Raw genomic sequence first — 22,942 nt, forward strand, 5'->3', positions numbered from 1 at the left:
CTCTAGTTTGACACCCAGCTGACTCACAGCTTGGCCCAACTCCCTGGAATTCACTGTTTCGGGACCCTGGGCAGATGGTGCAGTCGATAGCAAAGTACTATTTTTATCCCCTTTGTCACTGGCTTTTGTGCTTTGGAAATGTTGTAAGGGAGAATTTGGGGAAGTTGATTGTGATTAGGCAAAAATAAGGGGTTCCAACTGAGTGAAATAAGTCAGAGAGAAGGAGAACTATTGTATGACATCCCTCATATGCAGAATCTGAAAAGATATGATACAAATTTACAATATGTTCCTTATTTACAAACAGGAACAGATTCACAGATGCAGAAAATGATTTATGGTTGTTTCGGGGGGTGGGCAGGGAGAACAGTTAGGGAGCCTGAGATGGACATGTATACACTACATTTAAAATGGACAACCAGCAAGGGCCTGTGGTATAGCACAGGGAACTCTGCTCAATGTTACGTGGCAGCCTGGATGGGAGGGGAGTTTCGATACATGTATATGTATGGCTGAATCCCTTTGCTGGTCACATGAAATTATCACAACAACATTGTTAATTGGCTATACTCCAATTTAAAATAAAACTTCTTTTTTTTTTTTTAAAGCAATAAGGGGCTCCTGGCTTCCTTGGCTCAAAGCTATCCTAAGATCACCAATATCTATCATGACATCTAACAACGTTCCTGTATCTTAACCATGAGTTTCCCATTCTTCTTACCTTTTCCCTGATTTTTCTCTTTTCTGTTCAATACTCTTAACATTTATGGAGTCGATCAGATATATTTGGCTGATGTTGCTAATTTTTCTGGATTCATGGGTGTATGTGGTATTATGTCAAATATACAGGATGCTTCTAATCTTTCCATAGCCCTCTCTCAGTTCTTACTATAATGCTTTGAAAATGGTAAAAGGTGAATACCATTTTGAAACTAGTTCAAATGTAAAGTTTGCGTAGTAATTTAAATATATAGATAGACATGGCATGAGAAATGTTACTGCTTTTCTGCAACCAAAGGAAGACAATGACAGGTGATTGTATATTTTGTTTAATACTTGCATTGTTTCTATAGCGCAATTATAGCAATCTTTAAATTGACTTCTCATTACAAATATTTGTCAAGTTTTGTTTCAGAAACATTTTTCCTACTCTCTTGCACATGCACCCAGACACACTACAAAAAACTCATTCATAACACAGTAAGGGCGAACATTATTCATGTAAACATCTTTCATTAATTTCCCATAATTTAAAAAAACCATAGAATTATAGATATTGAATAAGGCTCATAGATTTAGTTCAAATTCCACAAAAGACCAATCAAAGATGCTCATTAACTGTGATGAGGTTAACTTTTGGTTGCAATAAATGCTGAAAGCATTCCCTTGGCTTCCAATCCTTAAACATACCTCACAACCTAATTGATTTGTTTCAGGATAAAAAGAGAACACAGAAAATGCAGGAGAAAAAACTCTTGAAGTAGGGAGCTCGGAACCATGAACCCAACTCTCTTCTATGATAAGCAGACACGACGTAGTCCCTGTAGCTTCCCAATGCATGAATCGAGATGAGTGACAGTCATCCAAAATGTAACCAAGTCGTATATTAAGATACATCAGTACGTGTGTACATATTGCTAGTATACACAGTGAAAATCTGTCATCATATTTATCATTTCATTTCATCCAGGACCAAAGTGGAAAAAAACAAAACCCACTCAAGTTGACTATCATTATAAAGGAGTGTTCTAGTAAGAGTCAGGGCAGTTGGGAGGTATGTCCTAGGGAGGTGACTGGTCTTGATGTTAAAACGATTTCTAACAACGGTGTGTCAAGTCACAGACAGAGGAAGCAATGATCTGCGTTATCCAAGGATGTCTCTCTCTGGTGGAAAGTTTGGTGCTTGGGTGCATAGTTGCCCAGAGCTGAGACAGGAAGTGGACTGTGCTGAGAAATGGGCCCTGCCTTGCCAGCAGGACCCTCCTCCATCCTCTCTCGAGGTGAAGGCCCGGAGGCAGGGACTGCTGGCAAAACCGAAGAAGCCCCACCCGGGGGATCTGAACCCCAACTCCACTCAGGGCAGCCTCCCTGACGTGTGTGACTAGGCAGTAAGGGTGACGGTGGATGGCGGCCAGAAAACCCGTTCCAAGGTTCCCACGGCCACGTCTGGCTTCTGATTCTGCTGCCCTGCAAAGAAATTGTGCTCCAGATAACTGCACCGGTGTCTCTAATGCCTCTGAGTCACTCCCGGCCCCTGAAGGCCTGGAGTGATGTCACTGAAGGGTGGACACAACTCCACGAGCACCTAACTTCCACCAGGAAGCGGCTGAGGCACTGGGAAGCCTACAAGCTGTCTCCACGTCGGGGGCAACAACGCGGGGAAGTTGCCACGCGGCAGAGTTATTTGTAGGCTTTTGATTCTTTAAAAATCAAAATTGATCTGCATTATATCTCAATAGACTCAGAGAATTCTCACCAAAAATTTTTGCAATTTGTTTAAATAGCACTGGAATAATTCAACTTCATTTAAATATATTCATTCTACCATGAAAATAGTTCATACAAACATCTATTTACATACAAACACATTAAAATTTGTGAAAAGGGTTTCCATCCCTGTGGTTGTATGGCTTGAAATAGTTTTCATTGCTTTGAATATGTCTGCACACATTTGGCAAAATAAAACCTTAACAATTTAGTATTTTTTAAATAAAAATAGACACCGAAGTTCCAAATTCCTGAAAAAACAGAAAAAAAAAAAAAAAAAACTATCAAGGTACCTCAAGTAGATGTAAAAATTTCATATATTTTGTGAACCTTTGATCTGCGGCAAATAAACATTACCACTATCAGTCTTGCAACATAGTTTTGCTTGTTTTTCTAAAACAGAAGATGTCTGGATTCTAAATCACTACTCTTAAGACAGAAACTTGAGGCAATTGTTTTAAAACAAAGCACAACAGAAAAATGATACCTTCCTGGAAGATCTTAAATGCAGTTTGCAGTGAGTGATTTAGAATTTCATAGATTAAAGGAAAATTACTAAAGTGCCACATACGACTCACGGAGAAGACAACCCTTGAACTCACTGTTCACAGTTACTGCAATTTTATGGTTACAACTAAATATCGTCAATGGTTACACTTGGCCTTCACGCTGGCCTTTTTCAGGTTGTTGGTGATGAGGAAACTGTTTTTCAAGTGTGAAGAACCCCCAGAGGGCAGATAAGTTTAAAGACAGCCCCAGACAGGTTCAAAGGGCTCTTCAACAACAAATTTTCTTCTCAGTGTCTCAGGCAGACCAGGGATGAAGCAGGTTAAAATAAGAATAGGTACTGCAAAACTCAAGTCTTCCATGCCAGTTGCTTTTTAATCTCATCATTCCTTTTTCAGAAATTCAATCCTTACGTTTGTTTTTTTCTGAGTCCATTCAAATGCCCGTTTGGGGACATACTCCTACAGATTAGTTCCTATTCCTAACTCTAACACAAGATAATATTTTGTCATAGAAAAGCTGCTAAGGAAAAATCTAGTCATGCAGGAGTTGGACTGAGATGGCTCTGACTGAATCTCCTGGGGACCATGGCATCACATACCCATCTCAGCACTGGCCTTTTCTGGGGAGCCAGAAAGTTACTCCTGTATCCCCACTACACGGATTCTTCCACATTTCTGTGCTGTTGCTCATGAAACTACCTGCTTCCTGACACAGCTCCTTCCACAGCGGATATCAAGACTCAGTAGAAAAATACATCCCTCAGCTTTGGCTCAAACAGGGAAAAAACACCCTTATTCCCTCAGCAGTTCATTCCTCAGGGGACCCCGACCCCCTTGGCGGTTTTGTCTACCTACAGAACACAGTGAATCTTAAGGTGCCCTCTAACCCCACCCTGTGATGAAGTCTTACATTTAGGAGTGTCGGGGGAGGGCAGAGGATAGGAGGAGCGGTAGATTCAGACATGGATGCAGAGTGATGGAGAGAGGTACTCCCGAAGGGAAAGACAGACAGGGCCCCAGGGGAGCACACAGAGGGAGCGGGAGTGGGGGATCAGCTGGTAGGTTGCTATGTAGGCACACTGGGGCATTCTCACAGATGACAGAGAGAGAGAAGAAAGCGGAGGGCATGAGAAAGAAGAGCCCGGAGATGCAGAGAGGCTCGGGTTGCAGGCACTGCCTCCTCTGATGTGTCTGACTGTCACAGACACACTGCCGGGCTCTGAACTCAAAGTGTTGTCATTCACGATGTCATCTGAAAAATGGATTTGTGCTGGTTAATCACTACTATTTAATTCACTTCGATCGCTTTTATCAAAAGAAAAGAGAAATTCCATTTGAACGGGGTAGCCCATTGGTATAGAAATGACACCCCAGGGCAGCCTGAAGTCCTTGCTGTGGGGTTCTGTGCCAGTCTTCCCCCTGACCTCACTCCCAACGCCACCGACCAGGGTTAGTTCAAGCCATCTTTCTCTGGAGACAGTCACTCACTTTGGGACACGTTTGAAGGAAAGCACCTGTCGGAATACAAGTCCCAAGACTCCGTCGTCTGTAACAGTTCACTGAACGGTCTCTTTCTACAGAATAGAAGCGATCCTATCCTGGTGCCTTTTAATCTGAAAACTTCTCAGTTCCCTTCCTGGAAGATCTTTCTGGCAGCCCTCAGAACTTCTCACAAGCGAACCAGCAGCATATCTCCCTGAAACCAAGGCCACTTAGCCCCTCTGCCGGGGGAGCATAGGGGCTCTGGGAAAGTCTAACCAAGGGAAAGGCTGAATCCTGTGCCTGGAGCCAATTGCCAGAACTGAAAGCTGTGAGCAGCCCTGGATCAAGCACTTCTGTGAAGTTCTTCCCACAGCACGTGTAACTGACACAAAATAGCCAACTTCCCCCTGCCTGTTTCTTTTCTCCTTTCTGAGCCTCCCCTAGTTACAGGAGCTACAGTGTGGAAGGCTTCAGCTTTCAAGACCAGACTGACTTGGTGACAGGTGCTCTGCTGACAGCTGCGACTTGGAACAAATGTTAATCTCTAGATGCCCAGCTCCAAGCGAGGCATCTAGGGAAGGCGTAGCTGTGGCATGTGGCAAGGGCACTTGCCATGACCCCCAAACTCTCAGAATTCATTCAGAGCAATCCCAGTTAAATTACATACCTAATTAGCTAAACTAAAAAACAGGGGGGTTTCTCTTTATCTCTGCAGTTGTGATTACACATGGCTAGCAAAATGACTGAAATGCTATCGATACGGTTGCTTTTAAACTATACAGGTGTTAATCTTAATTCACAAGGCTTTGAAGCAGGTAAATGATTTGAAATTACAATGATGAAGAGTTAGTTTTAGCAGTTAAGGTTTGATTTGTACCTAGTGATCAGTACATCTCTCTTAATAGTAGCGATTTAAAAAGAAACAAAACAAAGGACTTTCAAATTCTGGATTAGAATTCAAGTTTGCTATTTGACTTTTGAATTCAATGTACTGCGCCACAAGCCAGACTGCTCTATGTTATGTACATTTAATGTGTATCTAAGGAGAAAAAAAATGACTAGCACTATTGAAGATACTGCAAAATTGCCACAGTTACTGCTTAGAAATACTAATTTCCCTCTCTTCTTTCTTAAAGTATATATTACAACTCTTCCATAACTTAATGCAAACAAAGTAAATTCATCTCTTCTCACATCTTAAAGCAAAGATATCTTTGTTTACATGCGAGAATAATAATTCTATAATAATAGCCTGGCACTAGGAGCCAGGTCTTTATATTAGGACATAATAATGAAACAATGACAGATCGATAGAAAGAGCCAGAGAGACCTACACGCTGGCGAGGACACGAAATCTGTTTGGAAGTTTTCTCTTGTGAAAGATACCTAAGAGAGAGAAGAGGACTAAGGGGTGAACTGACTCAAAAAGTGGGGTTCTGTTCGCTAGGGGGCAAAAAACAAAGCCATTCTATTGCAAGAGACAGATCAAAGGTTAAAAGGCAAATTATACTACATTTACAGAATAAAAATGTAGTAATTCTCCCCTTCGTATGGCGCATATGCAAGTGTGACACCACAATTTGCATTGGCCATAGAAATAAATCTCATGGAAAAACCACTGACTAAAAATGACTGAAAAACCCCCTTATTTTCCCTTTTTTCAGTCTAATCATTTGGCATCTCTGAAGTGGTACAGATTTAGACTTGAACCACCCAAGAACATCATGCTGTCTTCTGTCAAGTGCTCGACAGTACCTCTCAGGAGGGCGTTGTTGCGAGGCTAGCTAATTTTAAATCTGGTATGAGTAATACAGTCAGACCTAGTTAGTATTCGAGAAAGTCGTAGCGAACGCAGAGAGGGTGTGGTGTCACAGCATGAGCAGTCCCTGGTTGTCCCGTTGTCGGATAAACGTAGTGCATAGATCCAAGTTTCTATTCCAGGTCCCCTGAAGCCCGGAGCCAGGCCTTTCACTTCTGCTGGGTGGCCTGGAAGGCCTTCAGCTCCACCTGGTACCACTCGGGGGCTTCTGGCCCGCTCTTCCCTGGGGGGCTGTGGTCGTAGCCATAGGCAACGGTGAGTTCCTCGTTGGCCTCCACGGCTCGGAGGGTGCGGATGCATTTGATGGGCCCAAACCGGGGGTGGACAAACCTAGACATCAAGAGGCACACAGTCATTCCCAGGTGGACCAGAAGGTCAGATGCAAAGGCTAGAAGGGCTGAGACAGGGATCACCCACATGCTGTGGCCTAGACACCAGGGGCAGGTCCTCAGGGTGACGGTCACAGAGGAGCCAGCATCAGTGTTCCCTGGGAGCCTGGTGCTCACGGTGACACTTAGGCTACCCCACCCAGACGTGGCAGTAGAGTCTGCATTTGAACACCACTTCCCCTCCCCCAGGGGACTCATGTGTGCACGCTCAGTCGCTCAGTCACGTCTGACTCTCTGTGGCCCCATGAACCGTAGCCTGCCAGTGTCCTCTGTCCTTGGGCTTCTCCAGGCAAGAATACTGGAGTGGGTTGACATTTCTTCCTCCAGGGGATCTTCCTGATCCAGGGATCGAACCCTCATCTCCTGCCTCCTGCACTGCAGGCAGATTCTTTACCACTGCATTGCGGCTTAAAAAGCATGGCCCTGGGACTTCCCTGGTGGTCCAGTTGTTAAGACTCTCTGCTTCCAATGCAAGAGGCTGGATTGGACCCCTGGTTCCAACTAAGAGCCCACCTGCCATTTGGGATGGCCAAAATAAGTAAGTAAGTAAATAAAAAGTATGGCCCTATCTTTCTTTTTGAGCATATTTGGCCCTCTGTATTTATAAATCAATAGCCAGATCTACCCCAAAAATCTGTCTTTAATGAGAAATCAGATTCAGTGTAGTCTGTCAGCATTTCAGCTCATCCGGCCTGTAGCATCAGATTACCTGACTGTGTCTCAGGGCAAGGGCACTTCTGGAGTTTTAAGAGAGAGCCCTGTGGATTTTCAAAAGCAAAAAATGCTGTATTCCATCCTGTACTTCTTGAGGAAGTGTTATTTTCTAGTTTTGAAAGTAAATGAAGATTTCTTTGCAAGAGGGAAGCCCTGCCACCCTGCTTCTTTCAGATTTCCCACTGACCCACGCTGTGAAGGGAGAGGCTGGGCTCATGCTAGGATTGTGCTCATCTACTGAAGGCTCCCAGCCCGGCTCACCTGCACAGCTCCCTGCAGGAGAGCAGGGGCTAAATAAGTATTAATAGATTTGTCTCCTCTAACAAGGGATTCCCAAGTGGTGCTAGTGGTAAAGAACCTGCCTGCCAATGCAGGAGATGTAAGAGACCTGGGTTTGATTCCTGTGTTGGGAAGATCCCCTGGAGGAGGGCATGGCAGTCCAGTCCAGTATTCTTGCCTGGAGAATCCCATGGACAGAGGAGCCTGGAGGGCTGCAGATACATGGAAGGCATGGCCAGAGAAAATCTTATATTTTTGTATGCATATGATTGAATCTGTCTGGTTCATTTACATTTTGAATCTGTCTGGTTCATTTACATTTTGAATCTGTCTGGTTCATTTACATTTTGAACAGAGGGCACTGAAACATTACAGAAGGTCCTAGATCCTAAGTTAGACGGCACATGGTGCGTGATGGCAAGCACTTGGGGGGAGAGGTGTGTCTGCGGCGTACGGACATACTTTGTGTGGGATGAAGAGGAACAGCCGCATCCTCACGTCAAAGGGCCTCAGTGTCTGCCCGTCCTGGGTGTCCTGCGCCCTGGCAAGCACACTTAATTTGGGGTTGAAGACTCTGGTGTGAGTCCTGGTTCCGCACGTTGTTACTGCCTCCTTCTGGAAACTCACCTGTGCACCTCTGAATCTCACTTTCCTCCTCTGCAATCATGAGACTAGTGATTTTTATCCTCCAAGAGTTCCTGCGGTGACAAAGTGCTGTGCTGTGCTCAGTCACTTCAGTCATAGCTGTCTCTTTGCGACCCTATGTAACCCGCCAGGCTCCTCTGTCCATGGGATTCTCCAGGCAAGAACACTGGAGTGGGTTGCCATTTCCTTCTCCAGGGGATCTTCCTGACCCAGGGATTGAGCCTGCATCTCTTGTGTCTCTTGCACTGGCAGGCAGGTAGGTTCCTTACCACCACCGTGTCCCTGGCACAACTGAAGACTCTCATCAGTGACTAAGCATGTAAGCAAGCCTGTGGGTGTGTGAGATTGTGCACATGCACAGAATTCTCAAATGCGCTCTGGCACAAAAGATATTCCTGGACCAGGGATTTGGGAATTACTTACGAAAATCACAACTCGTGGTCTCTAAAATATTTCACTAAAAAACAATACTCCTTACAGTAGAATATTACTCAGCCATAAAAAAGGAAGAAATATTGCCATTTGCAGCATGTAGACAGACCTAGAGATTATCATACTAAGTGAAGTAAGTCAGACAAAGATAAATATCATATGATATCGCTTATACATAGAATTGAAAAAAATGATACAAATGAACTTAATTTACAAAACACAGACTCACAGACATAAGAAAAACAAACTTATGGCTGCCAAAGGGAAAGGTGGGGAGGGAGGAGGGATAAATTAGGAGTATGGGATTAGTATTAATAGATACACAATACTATGTAGAAAATAAACAATAAGAACCTACTGTACACTACAGGGAACTATATTTAATATCTTATAACAACCTACAAAAAAAAAAGCATCTGAAAAAGAAGACATATATATATATATATCTGAATCATTTTGTTGTACACCTGAATCTAACACAATATTATAAATCAGATACTTCAAAAAAAAAAATACTCTTGAAATGGAGCTCTAGTTAACCTTGTGGTACACAAAAAAAAACAAAAAAAAAAAATCCCACAAGAAGCCTAAGATTTCTCTTATTATCCTCTTGCATTTTCATTTTCCTACTCATTTTCATTATTTTCAGAGGAGAAAATAGACAGACTGAAAAGAAAGAACTCAGTCTCAGGTGCCGATTCTTCAAGGCAGCCCTAAAGCACAGACGTTTAGAGCACTTCACTTTGACAAGAGCCCTATGTTTCCTGTCCCTGATCTGGGATACTGGTAATAATCACCAGTAATACTGGTGGCCCCACGAAGTTACTGGGAAGATTGAATGACATCGTGCACAGAAGCCTGTACCACAGTACTGGCCTGGAGAAAGCGCTCAGGAAACACTGGGCAAGATCAGCCCTCAGACCACACCTCTGAGCATGCAGTTCGGCTCCTTGTTGATGAGTAGCCTATATCTATAGCAAGGGAAGCAGTTCCTGTCTGTCATTTGGCACACTGTACTGGACTACAGTTAAAACAGCTTGCAGATGCTGTTGTTCTGTGTTAAAGTGTGCATAACAGTACCAATGATTTTAGAAACAAATGAATCCCATGGAATGGTATCTGAATGTTCTATCTGATTATTATTCAGATAGTCTCTCCTGGGGCTTCTCTGGTGCTTGTGGTAAAGAACCCATCTGCTAAGGCAGGAGACATAAGAGATGTGGGTTTGATCCCTGGGTCAGATCCCCTGCAGGAGGGCATGGCAACCCACTCCAGTGTTCTTGCCTGGAGAAGCCCATGGACAGAGGAGCCTGGCGGGCGACAGTCCATAGGGTCGCAGAGTTGGACACACCTGAAGTGACTTGGCACAGTCTCTCCATGACCCCAAGTAATTAATCATTCACATTGGGCTTGAAAAAAAAATTTCTGAGGAGGGACTTGATTTTGCACAAATGGTTTCTTCTCTTTTCTCCTGTGCTCTCTTACTTTTGATGAGAAAAATCATATCCTTGCCATTAAATCACAAAACTCATTCGTTTTAAGGGGCAGCCTAAGTAGCATTTATCGGAGAAGGCAATGGCAACCCACTCTAGTACTCTTGCCTGGAAAATCCCATGGACGGAGGAGCCTGGTGGGCTGAAGTCCATGGGGTCGTGAAGAATCGGACACGACTGAGTGACTTCACTTTCACTTTTCACTTTCATGCATTGGAGAAGGAAATGGCAACACACTCCAGTATTCTTGCCTGGAGAATCCCAGGGACTGGGGTGCCTGGTGGGCTGCCATCTATGGGGTCGCACAGACTCGGACATGACTGAAGCGACTTAGCAGCAGCAGCAGCAGCAAGTAGCATTTATAATCCTTTGTTACCATGGGTTTAAATGGTTGTTGTTCAGCTGTGTGCAGCCTGGAACGATGCTTTGGCCTAATTTACATTGGCCACAAAAGCCTTGGAGTTAATAACAGTGTCAGTTTCATTTCACATGACACATGTCCTCTGCCATTTCTGCTCGCCCTTTAAACAGAAGTTGTAGCTTCAGTACTTGGTACTGGCTGCCAAGGAGAACAAGCGACTGCCAGAACAATTTTAAAGCCATCTCAGGGATGCAAGAAGGGACACGCGAATCCTGGCACTTCTCCTACAGATTAAACGCACACGATCTGATCCCGCTTATGTTCACAAGCAAGAGAACCAAGCAACAGCAAACTACAGCTGAGCAGAAAAGACTGCACCCGGCTCCTGGCTCCTAGGAGGAACTGTCATCCTCAGGCTGAGCTAAGGACAGCAGTGACATGGAATCTCAGCTATCCCTTTAAGGAACAGTCAGAGATGCTTGACTTTGGGAAGACAGTTTGGGAGTGCATGAAAACTACTATGATAGTGTAGGACTACTATGTGGAAGAGAGATTGACGTTGTACACAAGAAGAAAAGGGATAATTAGGGCCAAGGGCTGGAGAGTACAGGGAAACCTACTGGGGCTCAATAGAAAGAACTTTCTAGTCACCAGAGCCCAACAGCCAACTCCATAGTATGTATTTGTTTGTCCAGACAGCTGCCTTTGTGGATAATGGTAAGGTTCTCATCCATGGATGTTTCCAAGAGGTTCAGTGTGCCATTGGAAGGGGAGGCTCAAACTGAAAGGGATTATTTGATTTTTTAAAACTAATGACTGTGCTGCTGCTGCTAAGTCACTTCAGTTGTGTCCGACTCTGTGCGACCCCATAGACGGCAGCCCACCAGGCTCCCCCGTCCCTGGGATTCTCCAGGCAAGAACACTGGAGTGGGTTGCCATTTCCTTCTCCAATGCATGAAAGTGAAAAGTGAAAGTGAAGTCGCTCAGCCGTGTCTGACTCCCAGCGACCCCATGGACTGTAGCCCACCAGGCTCCTCCATCCATGGGATCCTCCAGGCAAGAGTACTGGAGTGGGGTGCCACTGTCCTCTCCCAATGACTGGTGAGATGTAATTCAGGCTTCATAAAATGCACCCATTTAATGTGTACAATTCAGTGGTTTTCAGTTGTGCAACCACAGCCACTAACTTTGGAAGCCTCAAAAGGAACTTCCCACAACCTAAATATCTATCAACAGAGGGATGAATAAAGAAGATGCGGTACATATATACAATGGGCTGTTGAAAAAGAATGAAATAAGGTCATTTGTAGCAACATGGGTGGCCTAGAGATTGTCATAGTGAGTGAAGTAAGTCAGAGGAAGAGGAATATAATATGATATCACTTACACATGAAATCTAAACAGGTGATACAAATGAAAACTTATTTACAAAACAGAAATGGACTCCCAGACTTAGAGAATGAACTTACGGTTACCAGAGGGGAAAGGTGAGGGGAAGGGATAGTTAGGGAGGTGGAGATGGCCATGTACACACTGCTGTATTTTAAGTGGATAACCAATAAGGACCTGCTGTATAGCACATGGAACTCTGCTCAAGGTTATGTGGCAGCCTGGATGGAGGGGACTTTGGGGGAAAATGGATACATGTGTATGTATGGCTGAGTCCCTTTGCTGCCCAATTGAAACTACCGCAACCTGTTAATCAGCGCTACTCCAATATAAAATTATAAAAAGGAACTCCCACGCTCATTAGCCATCAACTTTCACTCCCCCAAGCCCGGCCCCCAGCTCTAGGCAAGCACTGATGGGCATTCTGTGTCTGGGGCGATAGAGGACTGTTCATAGAAATGGAATCAAACACCACACGGTCTTTAGTGACTGGCTCCTTGCGTGTTGTCACAGGCTCATCCGTGTTGTTGCCTGTGTCAGCATTTCGTTCCTCTTGGCTGTCAAATGATAGGGACTCTGACTTTATAGGTTGGTTTTTTTCTAATACCCAGACCTCACGCCCTAGGTGTAGGATTTTACAGTCCTCCTTCCTTTCACATCATAAAAGGATTCCCTAATCTCTGCAGTGCAGTTTCAATTTGTACTATTACTTCCAATGACACTAGCCTTAATTTTCCAGAATGAAAGTGCTGAAGAACAGAAAAAGCCACAATAAAACAGCAACCACAAAGCATAGTATTTCCACAGCATGTCTACTCTTTGAAGCCCTTTTCTATTTCTGAGTTTCAAGTAATAAGCATGAGTAGTCCCCTGGCAGAGGACCCTCTGATATTCTAAGGGAGCCACCTTCCTGGGGGCAGGATATGCCTCTGAGGTGCCCTCCTCATTCCCGGGGCCCCGCGGCTCTGGCAGCTTGGTGTCCTACTCACATGTCATAGACACAGTTTGGAGTGAAGGAGTGATTTGCCTTGTGTCCCAAGGAGGCACAGTACTTGGATACATGGTTGTAGGGCTCAGGCACGTCAATGACCGTTTCCTCGTCAAGGGAGAGGGTGTTCCCATTGAGAGCCCAGTCCCTGCTGTCAACCTGCAGAAAACAAGAAAGTGAGTGTTGGAAACGAGCTTCCTCCCAGGAACTCAAAGGACACTGAAGATATTAACTCATTTGTCCCTAACCTCATGGTTTGAGTGTCACATATACGGCAAAAGCCTAAGGCAGCGGTCCCCAACCTTTCTGGCAATGGGGACCAGTTTTGTGGAAGACAATCCTTCCATGGGTCACAGTGGGGGATGGTTTCAGGATGATTCAAGTGTATTGTGCACTTTATTTCTGTCATTGTTACATCAGCTCCACCGCAGATCATCAGGCAATAGACCCTGGAAGTTGGGGACTCCTGGCCTAAGGCATCCCTTGCACTTTGATGGTGCATACTCCACACACTGATGGTGGGAAGGGCATACATGAGCAGTGCAGGGCAGCTCAACTTACTATTTATTTTTCAAGTAATTTAATTGATTGATTGATTGATTGATTTTTGGCTGTGCTGGGTCTTTGTTGCTGCGTGGGCTTTTCTCTAGCTGCAGTGAGCAGGGGCTACTCTCCAGCTGTGGTGTGCAGGCTTCTCATTGCGGTGGCTCCTCTTTTTGCTGAGCATAGGCTCTAAGGCAAGCGGACTTCAGCAGGTAGGCATATGGGCTGAGTAGTTGCGGCTCCTGCACTCTGGAGCACAGGCTCAGTGGTCGTGGCACCCAGGCTTAGTTATTCTGTGGCAAGTGGGATCTTCCCAGATCAGGGATAAAACTTATGTCTCCTGCATTGGCAGGTGGGTTCTTTACCCCTGAGCCACCAGAAAGTGAAAAGTGAAAGTGTCAGTTTCTCAGTCGTGTCTGACTCTTTGTGACTCCATGGACTGTAGCCCACCAGGCTCCTCTGTCCATGTGAATTTCCCAGGCCAGAATGCTGGAATGGGTTGCCAATCCCTTCTCCAGGGGATCTTCCCCACCCAGGGATCAAACCTGGATCTCCTGCATTGCAGGCAGATTCTTTACCATCTGAGCTACAGGGAAGCCCACGAGCCATCAGAGAAGCCTTCAACTTACTAATTAACTTTCTTCTACCTTATATAAAAAAAGAATTTGAAAGGTGTTTAGGCCATGGGGGCAGGTAGAGCCCTTATGAATAAGACCAGAGTTCTTATAAGAGACCCCTGAGACTCCCTCATCCCTCCTGCATTGTGTAGTTACAGCAAAAAAAAGGGACATGAGTGAAGCAGGAAGCAGGCTCTCACCAGACACTGAATCTGCTGGCACCTTGATCTTTGACTTCCTGGCTTCTAGAACTGTGAGAAAGAAGTTTCTGTTGTTCATAAGCTATCTAATCTATATCTTTACTATAGCAGTCTGAGGTTGGCTGTAGAACGATATCTGAGCAATTCTGTAAAAAAGCCTAGTCTTTTGTTTCTTTCTATTCTTAGTGAGCATTAAAGTAAAAGGACCAATGAGAAAATCAAGGGTGTCTGAAACAAAGCCCTTTCACCAATCAAACTGAGTTCCCACTTCTGCCCCACTCACCTCTTGATGTGTAATTCGGACTCCGTTGTAAAAAGACATAACAGTGTCGGGTCCCGCAGCTACCTTTGAAAACAGCCCTTCTCCAGCACTGGAAATGAGAGATTCAGCAACATAAACCCTAAAAAGAAAAAAAAAAGGCAAATGCTCTGTTTTAGTTTGATATATCATCCCTTACTAACCACCCAAATACTGTCATAGCTACAGAATCCAAAATGTGAGTTCATAGTAATCCAATGACGAAGAAAGAAAAAGTGAAATACAGATTTTGGTCTTGAAAACTGGAGAATGGTGTATACTTACGATTCTCACTGCTCTCTAATGAAGAGACTATTAGTATATATTCACAAAGTAACTCAGTGCTTGATATAAGGTTTTTAAAAATGTGTATGTTTTAATTAATGACAATTTCCACTGTCTTCTTGGACTAGACAAACACTTCCCAAAGCTAATTAAAGCTATACCCAAGGTTCTCAACCCTGAGATGAATCTTCTACATAAAAGAGTGACAAATAATTAATAAAAGATACTCAATAAGTACTTCCCAACAAAGGAGTTTATAACAAATTAGCTAACTCTGGCCCAAGGATCAAATCTGGTTGTTGTCTGTTTTTGTAAATAAAGTTTTATTGGGACACACCCACACCTATTTGTTCAGTATTATCTAATGACTGCTTTGGGGTTACAAAGGCTGACTTGAGTAGCTGCTGTAGAAACTCACAAAGCCTAAAATATTGACCACGTGGTCCTTTACAGAACAAGTTTGCCAAGTGCTGGTTTTAAGAAGATAGAACTCATGATTATAGAACAAGATTTATTAAGAGAGTGAGGGCGTGCACGTTAAGTTGCTCAGTTGTGTCTGACTCTTCATGACCCCAAGGACTGTAGCCTGCCAGGCTTCCCTGTCCACAGGATTTCCCAGGTAAGAATAGTGGACTGGGTTGCCATTTCCTTCTCTAGGGGATCTTCCGGATCCAGGAATCGAACTCACATCTCCTATGGCTCCTGCATTGGCAGGCAGATTCTCTACCCCTGTACTACCTGAAGTGAAGTGAAGTGGCTCAGTCGTGTCCAAATCTTTGCGACCCCATGGACTGTAGCCTACAGGCTCCTCTGTCCATGGGATTTTCCAAGCAAGAATACTGGAGTGGGTTGCCATTTCCTTCTCCAGGAGATCTTCCTAACCCAAGGATTGAACCTGGGTCTCCCGCATTGTAGGCAGATGCTTTACCATCTGAGCCACCATGGAAGTCCCTATTAGGAGAGTACATGCCCCAATCACATAATTTCAGTTATTCCAGCCCCTGTGGTGGATAAAAAGTCTGGTGGAAATGGTCATTTGGGATTTCTGTTATGTAGATCTTCTGCTTATTTGATGGGCTGGAAGGCTGAATTACTGCTTCCACCTCCTGACTCTCTCCCTGGGACAGAGTCATTCTGATTCTTGGTCATGTGACTGCCCTTCAGCTTGCATGGAGGATAACGTCCCTGCCCAACTGACTTGGTCCTGGCTGTGTGATCCGCTTTGCCACTAGGCAGAAGTGACTGCACAGCTAGGTTTCGGGTGTTAAGAAGCATGGCAAGTTTCTTTCAGCTTCCTTGAACTTCTATTCATCTCCACAAGGAGAATATGCCCCAGGGGGCTGTTGTTTGCTTAGCCTGAGTCTTGGAATGAAGGCATGTGAGACAGACCGGAACCCAACTTGAAACCTGGAGCACAGCCTAGTCCAGCTGGGCCAAGTGGAACCCAGTTGAAAGTGGCTGAGCCTCAGCCAATCTACAGACGTATGAGTGCAAAAGAAAATATTTGCTTTCATAAATCACTGGTAGTCTGAGGCTACTGTTATGTGGCATTATCACAATGACAGTAACACAAAAAAAGACAGATACATATGGTTAGGGGACTGTTGTGTTTGTGGGGCTAACAAAGACCAAATTTTTCTCTCTGCAAACAGGCCAAAGCCTCATCTCAAGAAAGGGGCCATTCGTTCATTGTGACATTGTAGTGTCAGCCCTGTCGGTTAAACCAGGGAAGAGGCCTTTTCTCAGATGCAGACAGAAAAGAAATGGAAGCCATGATTACAGAGTGAGGCCAAGAGAAAGTCAACTGCAGATGGCACTCTTACCCACAAACAGGCCAGTCGCTGGGGGATACGAACCCCAGTCAAGAGACCAGAGAAAGCCATTCCAGGAATCCAGAGCTAGAGTTTAGCTAGCATGTCAAATGGAATGGGGCTTGACACTCTGGGATGGAGCTTATAGAATCAGAAAACTGTAATTTGTAAGCTGGAATGTTTTTATGCTTCTTACATTTTATTTACTTCTGTCTTCCCTTAGTGAATTAAGAAATTATCTTGTGCTCCAGACCCTCTCAGCTGGGCTAAGTAAAGCAGCAGACATCTGGTCCTGCCACGACTAGAGGTTTCAAGAGTGTGAAATGCTCCCAAGGGGCTAATAGAGGCTGCCAGGACAAGAGCCCCAAGAAAGCGGACACCTGGGCAGGGCATAACGGGCTGCCGGACCCAACTGCTGTCCCTTTGTAGAAGCTTCACTCTGGGACCGACACACAGGCTATTCTGTGCTTTATGGGCGGAGAAACTCTCTTACAGGGACAGATGTATGACCATAAAAACGCTCTTTCTCAGAATATACATTTTTTTTCTGCTAGGGAACTCAGCCTGAGTAGAGGGCCACCAAGGAGCAATAATTCCCACCACAAGAGTTATTTAATCTTACATAAATGATGTCATTAAAACCACAGGGAACAATTACCTCTCTGATTCATATGGGTCTGGAAGAAGAGCATTGGTAGAAATGCAAGATGAAGTTGACTTATCAAAGTGGTACACCGAACCTAAAAAGCAAACAAAAATTTCAGTACAGGCCCAGAGTTAGGGAAGTGCATCAAGAACATTTCTCTCATCAATGGGACAAGCATAAGTTAAATAATGCAAAATGTTACTCAAGTTAGACCAACTAGAATGAAATTCTTCAGTATAAATGGAGAGCTTTTTTTAATAATACTTTTTCATGATAAGAAAGTTTACTTATTCTGAGTGTGCAAACACAATAAAATTTTTAGCTTCATTCTCCATCATATTCATTATGCATCTCTTGGTGACTATAATAACATTCATTATTTTTAAGAGAATTTATTAGTGAATACATAAATCCCAACCCATTTTGTCACCTAGTAAAAGATACACATACGGGGTTTCTTTCTTTTGCTGAATATCCAAGTGGAAAAAATACAGAGAGACACTTAAGAAAAAGTTAATCTAAAGTAACAATTTTTTATTACTCCTGAGATGCTTTCACTATGTTCAGGAATATAATAATGAAGTTGGATACCATGTTGCAAAGCATAATTTACTTTCACTCTTTCATTCTTTAAATATCTGGAATTACATGAGTGACCTACATCTAAGCATCATCCAACCCATTGGTAGAACTCACGTTATACTTCTAAGATCATTCCTGATTTGAGAATCGTTAAGTATAACAAATATTGTCATAACATCAAATATTCTTATACTAGGGGATTAAAATCTGATGGTTCATTTGTTGAACTTTGTGATTCTGAATTGAGTTGCTAAAAGATATTTTTAGGTTATTATTGAATACAGCAATTGGGTGCTTAGTAGAGGGCATGGGTACCAGGTGATAATGTTAATTTAATTAAACTACGTGATAGGATGAAATAGTTGCTGGTTGGCTAGATAACATGCTTCTTACAAGCAGGTTTACACCGGTAATTACAGACTGCTGTGCAAAATATAAATGGTTAGTTTTCCGATTTGCTCTGGAGTTTTGTTATCAGGTCTTCACAGCCATCAGGAATATCTCCTAAAATTCCATTTTTGCTTTTGATTCACATTTTTCTTTACTCACATGATTTAAAAGCTGCTTGTGTAACTAAAAATTTTAATCGAGAAAAGGCTTTATCATGAAAACTTGAGATCTCTCTCTGGTTGGATAAGACTGGATAATAGTTTTAAATTTTCCTTGTGGTTTTTTTTCACACTAGACACAGTCTGTAGAATCCAACCACCCACCCTTGGCAATTGTCTCCTTCACTAAAAATAAACATTCAGCCTCACTAGAATTAAGGAGAACAGACTGCTTTTGATAAAGCATTAACAAAGTCATCTTATTTCTATTAAAGTGGTTCAGAAACCAGTTAGTAATTTATTTCAGAAATGAAGGCACACAGCCACTCTAGAATTAACATTGCTGCTAAGCTGCTAAGTTGCTTCAGTCGCGTCCGACTCTGTGCGACCCCATAGACGGCAGCCCACCAGGCTCCCCGGTCCCTGGGATTCTCCAGGCAAGAACACTGGAGTGGGTTGCCATTTCCTTCTCCAATGTATGAAAGTGAAAAGGGAAAGTGCAGTCGCTCAGTTGTGTCTGACCCTTAGCGACCCCATGGACTGCAGCCTACCAGGCTCCTCCGTCCATGGGATTTTCCAGGCAAGAGTACTGGAGTGGGGTCCCATTGCCTTCTTTGAGAATTAACATTACTTCTCTGCAAAAAATTAGCCTCCAAGAACCCTCACAGAGCAGGAGGAAGACATAAGGTGTTCCAAAGGCAAATAAGTAAAGAAACAAGTTTACTCCTGAAAAGTCAACATTTTAGGCACTAAGTCATCATAAATTATCCATTAAGCAGTTCCTAAGCAGTTACCAATGGTTACCAGGTCCTCTTTCTTTCTTTCTTTTTAATACAATCAAAACCCAAATTAATGTTTCAGACTAAAAGTCTGAGATCAGTCCATGTCACAGGCCATTTGAGTATTTTCAACAGAGAGAATTTAATACAGGGAATTGGTTACACAGAAGACAGAAGAGCTGAGAAGCCAAAGGCGGAAATGAAGAGCCCAGAAACTGTCAAGAGCAGAAAGCCATAACCCTGAGTCATAGGAGCAGTGTTAGTCACTCAGTCATGTTCGACACTTTGTGACCCCAGGGACTGTAGCCTGGCAGGTTCCTCTGTCCATAGAATTCTCCAGGCAAGAATACTGGAGTGGGTTGCCATGTCCTTCTTCAGGGGATCTTCCCCACCCAGGGATCGAACCCAGGTCTCCTGCATTGGCAGGCAGATTCTTCACCGTCTGAGCCACAGAGACATTCCTGGACCTCTGGAGCTGGGGGAGCCCAGGGAAGCTGGATCTGAGGGGAAGTGACCTGCTAGATAATGGAATCAGGAGACAAGCCCCTGCTGGGGACTCTACAGGACACACCGAGGGCTTCTCCCTGCTCCTGTCCCTGGTCTGTGGCCAAATGCAGACAGAAGCTGGAGGCACGGAGTCTGGGAAATGTAGGCAAGGGGCAGACACCCCCACCTGCAGTAAAGCAGGGCAGGGAAGACTGAGAACCAGCACACAAGCAATTAAAGGAAGTTCAAATAAGAAAAAAAAAAACAAACCCCAGAAACCCCACATTCCCAAACCAAACATTTCTGTGGAATAGACATCCTATTGTGCACAAATTCTCCTAAGAGCTCCCATCTCCTTTCCTTAGACTAAAACTTTCCTCACAAATGTGCTAAGTGCCAACTACACATAAAACACCACGTTGGGGACTGTGCAGATTCAAGCAGGAGTCATGTCATATCTCTTCCTGCTTTCAAGGAGTCAATGTGTCTTCTCCAACACTGACCGTCCCTCCCTCCGCTCCCTTAGACAGGCTGAAGGCACCCTCTCCTCCCTCTATTCCTCTGTCATTGGTACTATGACCTGGGACTGCAATTCATCCATTCAGTTGACAAATGTTACTTCTAAGAGGAGAGCCAAGCCATAAGGATGGAACAGGCAAGGATTTCCCTTGCAGTCCAGTGGCTGGGACTCTGCACTTCCACTGCCGAGGGCCCAGGTTCAACCCCTGGTTGGGGATCTAAGATCCTGCAAGCTGCATGGCACGGCCAAAAAAATACTAATAAGGACCTATTGCATATCGCAGGGAACTCTACTCAATACTCGAATGGCCTATATGGCAAAACCATCTAAAAACGCGTGGATATGTGTGTGGGCATAACTGATTCGCTTTATCGTACACCTGAAACTAACACAACATTGTAAATCAACTATACTCTGATAAACATTTAAAGAATTAAATTTAAAAAATGCAACTTCAATCTAATAGTCCTGAAGGGGGCCTGATAACCTGCATTTCTAGGAAACATTCAAGTGATGCTGATAATTGCACTAAAAAAGAGACGGAATAGGCATTAGCCGGGAATGGAATTGCTATGTAAAGAGGCGAAGAAGAAATGAAGAGAGACGAAATTCCAGGCAGAGGCACAAGGAAACTCCGCAAGAAGCGTTTGTTGATCCAAGAGCACAGAGAGTCAGGAGAAGGCAGTCAGGAGGGTTTTAGGTGAGACCCGTGCGTTCTGTTTGCTCCTCCCCCACCCACTGGGCCAGAAGCCACATGACCCTGAAAGCCCTCACCTCTCAGCCAGTCAGTGGCTCGGTACTTGTAAATGGAAGAGGAAGGAGACAGAAACAAGAGGGGCGGGACACAGAGCAAAGACTGGGCCTGGTTCCTCCCACCCACCCAGAGCAACTATGCCTTCTGACCCCTTTGAGACCCAAATTGTTCAACCCAGTCTTAAAAGAACTGAGGCCTGCTGGAATCTTGCCAATAAACCCACCCCTCCTTTTCTGGTCTTAAGTGAGTCTGAAGAGGGTGCTTGCTATTTGCATCCAGGAGTTCTAAGAAAAACCATAATTCCCCTGAGACTGATTACTCTCACTTTCCAAAATGCGTTTCATACTTATACCAAGAAGAGTGTAATAACCACAGTAACTTCCCTGATGGGGCTTTATGGTAGGTGCCAATATCTGTATTTTATAAGGAAGAAACAGGTTCTAAAAGGATAAGTAACCTGCCCCAAGCCACAATACAGTAAATGCTGGAGCCAAGACTCCAACGAGGTGACTCTCAAGTTCAAGACTCTTGCCACTAGAAGTGTTGCCACTTCTGAAGTTTTAAAATCTGCATCACCAACTGGGATCTCCCCCTGGCTGGAGTCTCCTCGTTTCTAAACATTGTAACACTGTCTGCTATTGAAATGGACATGAAGAGTGCAGATATTAGAGTTTAAAGTTCAAAGATTACCTTTACACTTAAAAAAAAAAAAAAACACTTCATTGTGGAATGACTTTAAATTTACAGAAAAGTTGCAAACACGGTACAGAGAGCTCCTGATGCCTCTCACTGTTCTCCTGTTAATTTCTTATGTTACATGGTACATTTGTCCAAATTAAGAAACCAACATAGCGTTACTATTGAGTGAACTCCAGACTTTATTCAGACTTCACCAGTTTTTCCACGAATGTCCTTTTTCTGTTCCAGGATCCAATCCAGATTCCCATACTGCATTTAAAATGCCTCAGTTTTTAACTTAAAAAAACAAAAACGGAGACATTTATAACAACCCAAGTTGGAGCTAAATGTAAAGCGCTAGGTTTCCTATTTTTGGACAACCACCCTTTGGAGAATCTCCTTCCAATCCACAGAGCTAAATATTATCTAGGCCTAGCAGTGCCTAGATGCACTATCTTTTCTACTTTATTCTTCTTATACCTTAACTTAGATTAGAAATACATATATGTCGGGAAGATCCCCTGGAGAAGGAAATAGCAACCCACTCCAGTATTCTTGCCTGGAAAACCCCATGGACAGAGGAGTCCGGTGGGCTACAGTCCATGGGGTCGCAGCGAATCAGACACGACTGAGCACTTGACTTTCACGTTCATACATTGTTTTCTCAGGAATCAGACCAATTTAGCTTTCTTAATATTGTGCCACTCAGAATATAAAACCTTGATTTTTTCTTTGTATGTTTTCCAGATTTTCTACAGTAAATAATTTCGTAATAAGAAAAAAAGTTTGGTGCCATCCTGTACTTCTAAAAGGAAACGGGACTTTTTCTAACATGGAGACCAACAGGCTCATTTGTGCGTGGAGTATGTCTTCCAAGAAGATGCTAGACTTTCCCCTCCCACCACTTGCATAGTTCAGCATGTGAGATCTTAGCCAATCAGGGGCTGAACCCATGCTCGCTGCAGTGGAGGCACAGCATCTTAACCACAGATCACCGGGAAAGTCTCAATGTTAGACTGTGAAGAGAGCCCAGGTGCCAACGTGCATTTATCTTCCCCAATCGGAACTCAGGTTGAGTCAGCGTTACAACTTGGAGATCTACCTAATTTGATTCTTTATCAATTAAATCATTAAACTGTAGGGTTTTTTTTTTCCCCTGAGATATATTTTAAACTGATTAAATTACTGCTGTCATTTCTTCACTCCTG

At 43.8% G+C, this 22,942-nt stretch overlaps 1 protein-coding gene across 1 annotated transcript in view; it reads right to left on the reverse strand.

Moving 5' to 3' along the window:
- Nucleotides 1-1,031: 1,031 nt before the first annotated feature.
- The window catches only part of SETD7 (SET domain containing (lysine methyltransferase) 7), a 46,528-nt gene continuing 24,617 nt past the window's right edge, over nucleotides 1,032-22,942 (reverse strand). The window contains exons 5-8 of the mRNA XM_010830290.1: nucleotides 17,400-17,481; nucleotides 14,631-14,748; nucleotides 12,989-13,146; nucleotides 1,032-6,627 (exon numbers count right to left, since the gene is read on the reverse strand). Coding sequence (XP_010828592.1) covers nucleotides 6,447-6,627; nucleotides 12,989-13,146; nucleotides 14,631-14,748; nucleotides 17,400-17,481 — 539 coding nt within the window. The 3' untranslated portion in view covers nucleotides 1,032-6,446. The remainder of the gene's footprint in view (nucleotides 6,628-12,988; nucleotides 13,147-14,630; nucleotides 14,749-17,399; nucleotides 17,482-22,942) is intronic.

This window comes from Bison bison, unplaced genomic scaffold (assembly GCF_000754665.1).
Source record: "Bison bison bison isolate TAMUID 2011002044 unplaced genomic scaffold, Bison_UMD1.0 scf7180017864517, whole genome shotgun sequence".
NCBI lineage: Eukaryota > Metazoa > Chordata > Mammalia > Artiodactyla > Bovidae > Bison > Bison bison.